The sequence below is a fragment of the Condylostylus longicornis genome, unplaced genomic scaffold, assembly GCF_029603195.1.
Source record: "Condylostylus longicornis isolate FDR11 unplaced genomic scaffold, ASM2960319v2 ptg000017l, whole genome shotgun sequence".
Classification (NCBI taxonomy): domain Eukaryota; kingdom Metazoa; phylum Arthropoda; class Insecta; order Diptera; family Dolichopodidae; genus Condylostylus; species Condylostylus longicornis.
Window position 1 is genome coordinate 7,269,202 of NW_026577986.1, and position 13,131 is coordinate 7,282,332.

The following is a 13,131-nucleotide window of genomic DNA, read 5'->3' on the forward strand; positions in this document are numbered from 1 at the left end:
ATCAATTAAATTTATTTAAATTATAATTTTTAAGCAATAAAATAAAATGTTTTACTTAAATTACACAAAAGTAGTTCAAAATTTTTCTTAATAAATTTCGTTCTTAAGCATACAGAATTATAATTTTTGTTACAAAGGTTGTAGTTTTTATTGTAGAAAGTCATAATTCTTAATCACTTTACAATCAATAAGTACAATGTTGATATTGTAATAATCTTTACAGATGTTTAAAAATAAGTCATATTATTAATATAAAAGGAATTTTCGATTAAGTATTAAGATTAAGTAAGTAAATCAACAGTAACAACTTATGCAATTTGTTTACTATCTTACAGATTAAGTATGTGAAGAAGTTTGCTGAGTAATCTGTAACAAAAATAACTGAGTTGCGATAACAAAAGTTTCAAAATTTTTTAATTACAAAATTTTATTTTTTAAAAAAATATTTCTTAAGTAAGTACTTAGCGGTTAAAATTTAAGATAATAAAAATTCATTCGTTCTTTAATTGATAATATGAAACTTTGCTAATAATAAATCTAATAAGTAATCAACTCTTCTTAAATATAATGAAAAACCTTAATGTATTTAATATATCTGCGTCTATGATATAGGTACTTGGTGAGGCTTTTACACTTATCGTTTACTTGCAAAATTAAATTCCCGAATTCGATTATTAATCAAGTTCAAAACTAAAATTTTAACATTTATATAATTTACTTTTCGGAAGATTAAAAATCAATTTTCAGTACAAGATTATTAAATGTTTTTTATATTTTATTTATTATTTGAGTAAGTCATTTGTAGGTATTGTAAATCATAATGTAATCAGAAGGAATAAGATATTTAGTAAAAGATATAAGGTTAGTCAAGAATAAAGTTAAAAACTTAACTTATTCTCAATTAAGTTACTACACTACAATTAATTCTATTAAGAAATTATACAATTTAGTACCACGAGTTATAAAAAAAATATGTACTAAAATTCTGTACTAAAAATGTACTAAATTTTTTTTTGTTCTAAAAATGTTATTGAAATTTAAGTATGTAAACACTAAATAAAAAATCATTTATTTTTAGATTAAAAATATGTTTTAATTTTTTTTTTAAATTTTAAAAGTAAAGGCTTATTTTACATACTTTACTGAAAAAATAAATAAATATATTTACATAAAAAAAAAATCTGTACATATTAAAAATTTAGAACAAAAACATCGAAATATTTTTAAAGTGAATTAATATAATTAAAATCAAGTATATTTTCTAAAAATTTAATAAAAAATAAATAATAATATAATAAGTGTTATTTAGAAAAAAATATATTCAAATTATTGTCATTAGAATTGCATAAAATTATTATTTATAAAACAAAAAAATTAATTTAAATCCGCCAATCTGAGATTATTAAATAAAAAAAATTTTAAGCGATATATTACAAATATATTGCATTCTTCATGTCAAACAATAAAAATACCTGAAATCAGTTGTTTGATGGCACCAACAAATAAATTAAGAAAAGAAATTTTAAAGATGCTCCATTATAATCCATGTTTAAATTGTTCATCTGTTTCACGGAGAAAGGAATATGAAGTAAGTGAAAAACTTATTACAAATATTTTAACTAAATAATTAAGAATTTATTGAGTTACTATTATGATACTTACATTAAGTAATATATAGTTTAATATTTAAATATTTTATCACGAAAATGTTAAAATAATTGAAGAATTATACCTTATCTACCTTGGTATAACTACCTTGATAAGTAGTTGGATTCAATTCTCTATTTCACAGCAAAATGGGCGTTTGTTGGGTATTTAATTCATCCACTCCTTAGCATGTATTCCTTCAACTACGTATGTTAATATGTATAACAATATTATGAATGTACATTGCAAATATATAACTCTTCCAATTACATATCAGTTTATAAAATGGTTTTAAGAGTAGTTAGCCGGAATAGTAAAACACATTTATATTATTCTATTATAAAATATAATAAATTTATGCATTGGCTCCGCAGTGCTGTATAACCAGAATTTCTATACTACTTGCAAAACCGCTTACATATTTGCTTGTAAACTTTTGAAAGAAGTGTTTCTTCATTTATATTTTAAATGGCGATAGGGAGAGAGAATATTTTAGAACATTACTCTAAAAACTAGTAACCAACATTTACATATCTATATATACAAATAATATATGTATGCGTAAATACACATAATATAAATAAATATTTATAACTCTAATTTATTAGCTTTGAATATTTTATGAAGATTTCACCTGTACCGTGTGTTAAATCATCAATAAAGGTCACATACACGTATTATAGTTAATCTAATTAGAATTTTCACTTTTACTTATTATTTTTATTGTAACAAGTTATATTCATTGTCTTTGCTTGATTTCCTGTAAATATACAATATCATATAGCCATCTCTTTTTATCTTAAAAACTCACTTCTCTTCAGAAAAATGAAACAATGAGTAAATAAAGGAGAGAAATTAATATGAATGTGAATGAGGAAGGGAAAAATAAAACCCTTTTTTGAACAAAATATTCAAAAGGTTTGAATGGGGCTAAAAAATATCATATATATTCATATATTTACGTACTTGTATAAGATATATAAAATAAATTTAATCTTATTAAATTTGGTTAATTTGATGGTATAGATCTATATCTATATAAATTAACAAAATATTTACAAATTATTAACTATAAACAATAATAAAAGCAAGAAGACCGCAACACTTTTCATGTTTTTTCATTCCTTTTATTTTTTAAATTTTTTGTCTTACTTCAATAAAATAGATTAAAAAAGGTGTGTTCCATCTCTTTCGTTTTATGGGTTTATTAATTTTGTTCTTTTTCTTATAGGAATTCATTAAAAAGCAAATTATAAAAACAAAGGGAAAAACTAAAATATTTTGAATGCATAGTTTGTAGAGTTGTACTTATGTGTTAGATAGTTACAATTCGAGACTAGGCGACGCGACTATGTTCTTCAAAAATTATTGTAAATTTATAGTTTGTACCTTTCATTTAACCTTGCCCTTTTACTTAATTATTAAGTTCATATTTTGTAATCACACATATTTAACTATGTATTTATTAGCAGGCTTACTTATTTTAAAATATGTTTAAATATTCAAATACTTAGATTATAGCAGTCATAGCACGCCACATATACTAAAAAGCGATTTTAAACAATTTGTTATATTTACTTACTTCTATATACTTAAGTAGGAAAATGGGCAATGATTGTAAATGTGGATTCTAAAGTCAAAAGCAACGGATTTCACTTCACATATTTTAGGCTCCAAATTTTGAACCCGTAAATAACAACTAAGATTTAATTCTTTTTCCCCTCCCGCATCGCATGCAATAATATTTGTAAGTAATTGTTAAGAATTTATCTGTATCAAATTTCCTCTTTCTTTGCATGTTCTGTTCCTATATTTTGTTTTATTTTATAATTTTGTATGTTTGACCGACAGTGGCTCTTTAAACTCAATTCTGGAATAACAAAGTAAAATGATTATGATTTTTGATAATCAATCACATTTCCATTAATCGGCCAGAAATAAATTTTGAACACTGAAAAGAAAGAATGCAAAAATTTTCCAAAACAACAATTTTTGGCAATTTTTCATATTTTTTGCCTTCAATCAATATGTCAAAATAAGAAAATTTATACTTAATTACTGAATCATAAATAAATATTTTTACTTTCCAATTGTTAAAGAAAAATAAAGAAAAATATTTATAATTTTGAAGTAAGGACCTAAATATAGAACAGATTTGCAATTCTTATGTTGTTCGATTCGCCCCTACTTTTAATAGATTATTTTGTAATAAATAAGAGTTATCGTTCAATTTATATAATATATGTACATATATCTAATATAATAGTACAAATACATCACAGCTATGAGTTTATTATACGAACATACGCACATACTAATTTATACCGTTATGTTAGAAATAGAAAAATTTCCGTTATTCTACGCTGGAATATTTCCTTTTCGTTTTCAAATTAATGGACATTTTTGCTTTTGTTTTTTAAAGTGACAAGTTAGACAGGTGGAATTAGGACTAAAATTATTAGAATTTATTGTTTTTATTATAAAAATTATATACATATGTACCTATTTATAAGTATACTTACGTGTATAATTTACTACCCTTTAATTGTATTTAATAGATCAGAATAAGGAGAATAAATCTGTTTAAGTATGTACTTATATGTATACATATATGTTCTTATATGTATGAACTTAAATAGGTAGAATAGCCGTAAGTATGTATGGTAGAATAGCCATAGGTAGTATATATATATATTGTATATACAGAATTTCGCATAAATTAATTTTTAAGTATTCTACATTACTAAGTATGTACTTGTAAGAGAAGAAATAAATTGTACAAGTAAGTAAGTATGTAGTTATTTATATTTATTTTACATTAAGTTGTCAAAAAAAAATTAGAGAAAAATAACCAAATATAAGTACATAAGTATTATATACTTATATATTTGTACATTAATTATGTCAAAAAGAGTCCGGTATACAATTAGTAACCAAGTATAGAACTGTATGAATATAAATTTATTTTGCACAGCACTTGTGACGTTTTTCATTCATTGATTCAAATTTTCGAGCATCATTCTAGGGAATAATTCGGCCTAATTTAAAACTTATTCATATTTTATAATTGTATGTAAGTAACATTGTAGTTAAATTTAAATAAAACTTAAGTTAAATTCACATAGAACTGATTTTTAATTCAAAAATTTAAGGAACTTTTTCAAAATTACCCCATTATTTAAAGAGAATTTAAAATCAAAACTCGAAATAAAAGTTCATTTTTATAAGCAAAATTTATTTTCCCCCTAAAAAGTTAAAAGAACTTCTATTAAAGAAAAACTTGAACATAAACATGCAGTAAATATAATGTGGAAAAATTTATATAGTCGTCTATTCTTAATTAACTTTCCTTAATGGAACAATTTCTTTAAATTAGAAATCTTAAAATGTGTGATGTTCTTATAATTAGATACTTAGTTGAAGACCTTCTTTTTGGACTTGTAATGTACCTAACGGGATCGACTTTTAAGGGCCGTTACCTACTATTAGAAGCGCTTAAGAACCACCAGATAACATATCTGCAACAATACGCCCCATAACAACACTAGTTTAATTTTTAAAGATCTTTTTTGAGCCGTTTTTATGGGTTTGTAAAAGGTACCACATTGCTGTAGGTACCACATAGGTTGACTGTATTTCAAAGTTTTATTATTAAATTTCAATGTACATTGAAATATTTTCAATTTCATTCATAAGTATATTCAGTTGACGTCATTTGCATTTTTCTATTGAAATTTTTCTTCTTTATTAACAATAATTTTCATTTAAGCGTAAATCAATACCAACATTTGTAGAAAAAAAAATTTAAATATTTTTCAATTTTTTTTTTAACAAATTGTAAACTGGAACGAAATGTGTTTATTTGTGAACTACATTTAGTTGCTTTTATACTCAAGTATTATGACCAGAAAGTAAATTGTCGACAACTTGTTATATAAATTAAGCATGCCAGTTACTCAAATTAAAAACAAAATTTCGATTAAAAATAATCCAAAACAATTTGGAAGAAAAAATACGAGTTAATTATAAATAAATTCCAGAATTTTTTCTCTATTATGGTTTTATTATTGTGAATATTATTAATAATAAAGTACAAGACAGGCCCGGGTCTGATTTGTTCAGCTCCCTACACGGTTTTAAAAAAGTGCGGCCCCCGCGTTCAAAGCAATGAATAATATTATGCTATAAACATTACAAACTACGCATCATAATGGCTGCCCTGGTTTCCGGTTATATTTTTATATGCTTGATGCTTATACTTTGCATAAATGATAGATCGGGTGTTGATCCTTTCTGTTTACATTATATTAATCACAATATAGACATATTTAACAGAATAAAATTTATCAAATTACTTAAGAATCATTACTAAGTAATAAATAATTTAATAAATATATACTAATAAATAAATATAATACTAATAAATAAATATAAGGGGAAACTAGAACTATATAATTTTGTAATCATCGTAATACATACATATGTCACTGATAAATCACTTTAAAACTACCATTTTTTCCCATACCACAAAAATTAACTCATCTTTTCGAAGATTCTCTTTCTTAAATTTATTTTAAAATTGCAAAAATAGTATCATCATTTCACTTTTGGGATTACATTTGATTGTATGTATACTTAATTCTCACATACTTTTTAAATGAAATAATTTTTTTCACACCATCAGCTGTGAATGGTACAGGAAGGAAGTAATTAATCAATTACGTACTCTTAAATGAATGTTATTTTAAATTTATTAGAAAAATTTAAAAAATACATTTACAAAAAATATGAAATACTTTTTTACACAATTTTTATTTAATTGTAGACATAATTTTATTGTAATGCCCGAATATAAATAGCGGAACGTAGCAATTTTCAAATTGTTAAAAATTTTAATTTAATATTTATGACATAAAAGTGTCTCGAGAATAAAATATAAATTTAAAGGTATTGATGATGTTAACTACCTACAAACAAACTACTAATTCAAAATAATGAATTTAAGGTTTTGAGTTATACTAGCAGAAAATAAAATTACCTCTTTATTAAAATCGCTTGAAGAGGGAAAAATCTTTTGATCAAAACTTCGTTTTAAAATAATTTTTAAAAATATTTAAAATAAAATTTTAAAGTTCATGGGTTACGTACGATTTTCAGATTGCGAAATTAATTTCCTTATTTAACCTCATTAACTTAAAAAATTAATAAGTACTTGTATTAAATCTAAAATATTTGCTTAATTTAATTATGAAGTAATTTTATATTCAAATTTTTTATTAAATATAAAAAAATTAATGCTTAATTCCTTACATTCGGTACAATATAAATAAGAATTAAAAATTTGCCTGACAATTGAACATAATAAGTATAGAATTACTAAAGTTCTTATTTAAAAAAAAAATAAAAATCAAAATCACATAAAAATGCTTTTTTATGGTTATACACTCAAAAACACTTTAAAGGATTCACACTTCTACATTTTATTCAATTTTAAATTTATTTTATTGCCCTTTTATATTTACCAAATAAATATACGAGTTTGTATAAGTAAATAATAAGTATCGTCTAAAATTCTAAACAAAAGTCCTTGAAGGAAAAACAAAAAGGAAGAAGATTTACAATATTTATTTTTTTTTTCTCTACAATTTGTTCTTTTTATTTTATTCTTATTTATTTTCTATATAGAATTAATTTTACACGCATTCGTGTATTGTAGTCGTTTTTCTATAGTTCTCTTATTACTATATTGTAAGATTACATCATCAATCTTATTAAGAATTACAATTATAATAATAAGAAAATCAGTGCATATGTGGGTGTATGTAGTTATGTGTATATATATATACATACTATGTACATAATATATCAAAGTTCATTTGAACTGAAATCATGAATATTTATTAACTTAATACGATTTATTCATACCTAATTTATTAACGTATTAAACGTACATATTTCCAATACATAACCACATAAATATATATATAACATAAGAATTATAATTTATAAGTAGTATAATTTATTCTTTGTTAGATTCTATGTGCAGATGTACCTTACATATATATAATGTATATATATGTACCTTATTATTTATTTATTATTAGATTTTTTGGTAATTTTACAAAATTTTGTGTAAAATTTGATTTAATTTATCTATTCTTACTAACAATAATTGTTTTTGAAATAGATAAAATATTTAAAAATAAATAAAATAATTAAGCTGGATAAGTAAGTGAATGATTGAATCTTAATCAATAATTAATTGGTAATTATTTAAAATTATACTTTAATGTTTAGGTACTTACTTGCTTATATTGTTATTTTTTAATTTAAGTAATTTGACATTAATAACAAGTAAGTTGTTTATTTAGACTGGGAACATGCTGAATAGTGTTGTACTAAATACAATAGTTGTTTAGAAATTAATTTAATTAATTATGTACTTAAATCCTGACTACGCAGTTACCATTTATGCCCGGGGAAAAAAAAATATTTTGATTGAATTGTATTTTATATTTTTAAAAGTGTTCAGATATAAAGAAAAACAAATACTTCTGCAGTTCCATACGTTTGTTGCTCAATTGATACAATATTCTCCTGTAAAAAGAAATAAGTCCCTGATTCAAGTTCAACTCTAGGTCGGGGTGAAAAATAATTTAAAGGAGAAATTTTTAATCTTTCTTCCTTGAGATCCGTTCTAAATTCATCTTGTTTAAGATGTTTGAAAAAATTTTCTCCGTTTCTAAAAAAAACACGGTTAATGCGTTCGCTAAGTCGAACAATAAGTAGATACACATGTATCTTATATATATTATATTCTTATATATATGTATATATATAAGAATTACTATTCCATTTATAATCGAGCCTTGATTAACTGGTGAGAATATAAGTCCATCATGATGATTTGTACTAAATTTAGAATTCAAATTTCATCTAGAATTTCAATTTGTAAGTACATATTTACATATTCGATCCTAGATATACATACGTATTTCTTGATATTTTTATTTTAATGATGGAATCAATGACCTACTGTCTAAAATATAATTAATTTGTACATATGCACATATACATTTATTATTACAGAAATGCATTAATGACAATGGTTATGTGAGAAATTTTAATTAAAAATTAGTGATTTATCTACAATTTTTGTGATATTTTACTATTTTTAACTTTTCTGTTAAATTTAAGAGATTTTTCCATAGTTTAAATTAAATGGTTACAAAAATGTAGTTGTTGCGAACTTGACTGTTCTCCTTGCATATAAAATGTATATATATATCTGCCTGTATAGACATATTGTATGTATTTCTAATGTAGAGTTAGTTAAAGTGAATGTCTACCGGTAATACATACCTTTTTTTATTATATACATACATATATATTTATCACTAAGGTTTTGATTTCTTTAAATAAAATTTTTAAAATATTAGATACGAACACATTACACTTACTTATGAATATAAAATATACAGTGATAGATTACAAAAACCTTTATATTAAAAATCATAAAGTTGAACAACAAAATGGAAAACTCCTGAAAACGTTCATTTAAAATTGAAGGAAGTTATTTCCTTTCTTAGTTAATTAAATTATTTTCATAGTTGACCAGTATAAGTAAATTATCGATTTTAATGATATGGTCCGTTTATCTCGTTTATCATATTCTAAATTTGATTAATAACTTTTCAAAGAACTTATATTTTAGATCAAGTATTTACCAGCAATATTTTCGAACACTTTTCAATAATTACATTTTTACATTTTGATTAAGTTTTGTTAACTGCCAATGCAATAAAGGTGTTCTTGCCGTTTGACTACAATCAAATAAGTACTTATTCAAATTTTTCAATTTTTCGCCCATTTGTCAAAATTTTTCGCTCAATTTAAAATTTGAGAAAAGTTTTTAACTCAACACTGCATACTTTATTTTATGTACATTTTTTTTTTTATAAGTAAAAAGGTCGTGAATCGTGATTTTATTCACTTTCATGGTTTTCTATGCAATTAATTAGAAATCTATATGGAGATAAAAAAAAATGTGAATAGAAGCGAATAGAAAAGCTTTTTTTTTTTCATTTTTCAATTTACTTTGAATTTTTTCTTTCTTTTTTTCACATAAATTAAAAGAAAGGAATAGAAAATAATATTAAAGTTTTTTCTTTTCTTTCTTTGTTTAAAGTATTTTTCATTTCACTTTTTTGCTTTCTTTGTCAGTAAATTTTTTAATACCATAGTTTTTTTTAGTTTTTTTTGTATTATTGTAATTTTTCCTTTAATTTGTTCGCGTTAAATTACAATTATTATCAGTTACGTATATTTACTTTTTTTTTATAGCGAAAAGGAACTTTAACCTATTTAGAAAATTATAAAAAAAAATTGTAATGGAATTAGGTTTATTAGTTATACTTACTTACAAATACAGTTGTAAAATACACACTTTCCTTATTAAAGTACTAGATTATGACTAAATTCCTTTAAACGTATTAATACTTATGCAGTTCCCTTGAAATCTTTTCTTAAGTACCTTATTTGATGTAGTTCAAACTAAGCAGAGTAGGATTTTTAATTTTGTAATTTGTGGATCTAGCATTCTTAAATATTTATTTAAAATTCGCAATTTAATTCATTTTACTTATTTAAAATTACTCAAGTTTGCTGAAAATTATTACATCTTACTTAAAGTACATTTAACTTAATTTAAAATTAATTCAATGTACTAAAATTTCATCTTAGTTCCTATCACATCAAAGCTACTACTTATAAAATTTAAAAACAGTTTAGTACCATAGCAACTTAATTGTTAAAACGGCAACTTTGTTTTTCTTGCGGGTAAACGTCAAAATGACCGCAAAATTTTAAATTATTAAAATTATTTTTTTCTTTTGCTTCATAAATTGAATAATTATTTTTCTTATTTTTGTTTCCATATTAATTTTTTTATTGCAAATAATTTAGAAAAACAAAAATCAAATGTAATTTTGAAAAAATATTTTAATAAATATTTCAATTAATTTAAATTAAAATTTAATATTTTAACTCGTTAATATTAATTTAAATTTTTTTAAAAGTAGGAATGAGGAAAACAATTCCAAAAAGCTTTGAATTCAATTGAAAATGTTATTAATATTAAATTTTTATTCAATAAAATCAATTAACCCGGTGTGAAATATTTGTTATTTATTTCAATAAGTATTCTTAAACGTAAGTAAGTACTTAAATATTTATTTGTCATTTTTGAATTCTATTAATAATATGATCGACCTCTATTGTCATTTAAAAATATTATTTAGTATTGCTTTAAAGTAAAATTCCAAATGAAAACTATTTACTTACTTAAAGCGTAATAAAAATTGCAATATTAAAATGTACTCCAGCAAGTATTTTTAATTTATTAAAATCATTTATTTAAATTACTTAAGTACAATAAGAATTTTATGTTTAAATGTACTAAATCAAACAAGTAAGTAAATTACGTGATCATTTTAAAAAAAACAACTTTAATGCGCTTTAACTCATCTCGAATTTCTAATAAGAGTTATGATATTTAGAACAAGGACTTTTAATTCATAACTTAATAATTAAGATGATAAATTAAATTCTATAGTGATTTGAATTCGAATTCTAAGCGATTTAATGACCCTGAAACTTAGAAATATTATTTTTGTTATCGACTAAATTGAAGCTTGATTGAAATTTTGCGAATTCTTATATGTTTGATCATTTAAAATCGGAAAAAAAACTGAAATAATTTTTGCATTGAATTGTAAAATCAATTAATTTGTCATTAAAATATTCATAGCTTGTTGTCATAGATAGCCTTGCAATATTAAAACATCCTAAAATTTTTGAAAATTCATAGTTAATTAAGTTTCTGCATACCCGTTCATGACATAATGTTTCAATAAGTTAGCTATCAATTTATTATTCAGTTATTTACTTAAATGTAAGCAGAATTATAGCTACTTACTTACTTATAAGTATATCTTCTCATTCAGATCGCTATAATAATAGAGTACAAGGAATTTACAAATTTCAGTTAATCACCTAACTTTTTAAGTGCTTAATAGAATATGGCTGCAGTTGAATTTAGTTGTTACGGTTATAAAGCAAAATCTCATTCGTTTTATTTTATTAATGAATAAAACGGAACTAGCCATTCCGAGTTTTAAATTTCAGCTTAGCATAAAGTTCACCATACAATGTCCATTTTAGATTGATACAGAACTCAACATTGTCTGCTATTAACAATAGTTTTTCAGTATTGTTGAAATAAATTTGCAAATGATGTTCCAATAAATTTTAAAAATTTATTATAATGTGCTTAATAAATTAATTTTAAAAAACATTGAATTCCCAAAATTTCAAGTTTAAAATTTCAAAAATATAAAAAAAAAACAAATAAAATTAAAAATAATTTTGGAATTCCGTATTTTCTATGGAAATCTTATAAATTTGTGGTATTTTGAAATAAAGAAAATTTCAAATGAAATATTAAATAGATTTTTTTAATTAAAATGCTTGACTATATTGCATACGTACCTATACATATTGGCATTCCTGAAAAATTAATAACACAATTGGTATGAATGTATGTAATGTTCATAATATTTATGGTAAAATAAAACACATAGTTTCAGATGTATATTTGCGCATTTCAAGATTATTTCATTATTTATCGCGAATTACGATTAAGAAACTTGTTTCTATCGTAAGTTGTTTATTTACTTACTTTGTTGTTATGCGCTTTTATTAAATTTTTTTTTTGTTTTTATTCTTGTAAATTTCTATTGCCATTTTTATTTTTCTTCAAACTTGATTTCAAGTTTGACTTTAACATTTTATTACGAAAAAAATTCTTGTTCAACCAGTTTTTGTTTTTGTTGTAGTTGTTTTTTTTCTCTTTCTCTATTAGAATGGGTAAACTAAATGTCTTTAAAATAATTAAAAGAATTAATTCAATTTAATTATATAAATTATTATATTCTAAATTTAAATAAATTATTTAATTTTTAAATTATTTTAATAAGTATCTATTGTATCATAATATTTTCATTCTTGAATGTTTTTCATTCTAAATGGAGTTTTGTATTACTAAAAAATAGAATTTGAAATGTTTAAATGGCAGAAACCCAACTATACATGAAAATAGTTTCAATTTTATGCGCCATTATCATTAAAGAATTGAACAGTCTAGTGTTCTAGATTATAAAACTTAAACTGTACCTGAACATATGTACATGATTTGAAAAAACACGTGTGTGTTCATGGTTTAGAAAACACCATAAATACCATCCCATTTAACATTACTTATTGCTTTCATTTCTCAGAACCATTTTGCACCTTATAAAAATTCGAAATTCATGAATTTTGATATCATAGATGAGATCAGAATAAAATTCAAAAATAAACAAAAAAATTTTAACCTTTAACGACCTTTGACATCATTTTAATTGAATTTTAAAAGGTAAGACACTT

The 13,131-nt window shown here is 22.6% G+C and overlaps 1 protein-coding gene across 1 annotated transcript in view; it reads left to right on the forward strand.

The window, feature by feature from the left end:
* The first annotated feature begins 1,338 nt into the window (after window positions 1–1,338).
* Window positions 1,339–13,131, forward strand: part of LOC129606077 (phosphatidylcholine:ceramide cholinephosphotransferase 1-like) — an 89,877-nt gene continuing 78,084 nt past the window's right edge. The window contains exon 1 of the mRNA XM_055516172.1: window positions 1,339–1,588. Coding sequence (XP_055372147.1) covers window positions 1,490–1,588 — 99 coding nt within the window. The 5' untranslated portion in view covers window positions 1,339–1,489. The remainder of the gene's footprint in view (window positions 1,589–13,131) is intronic.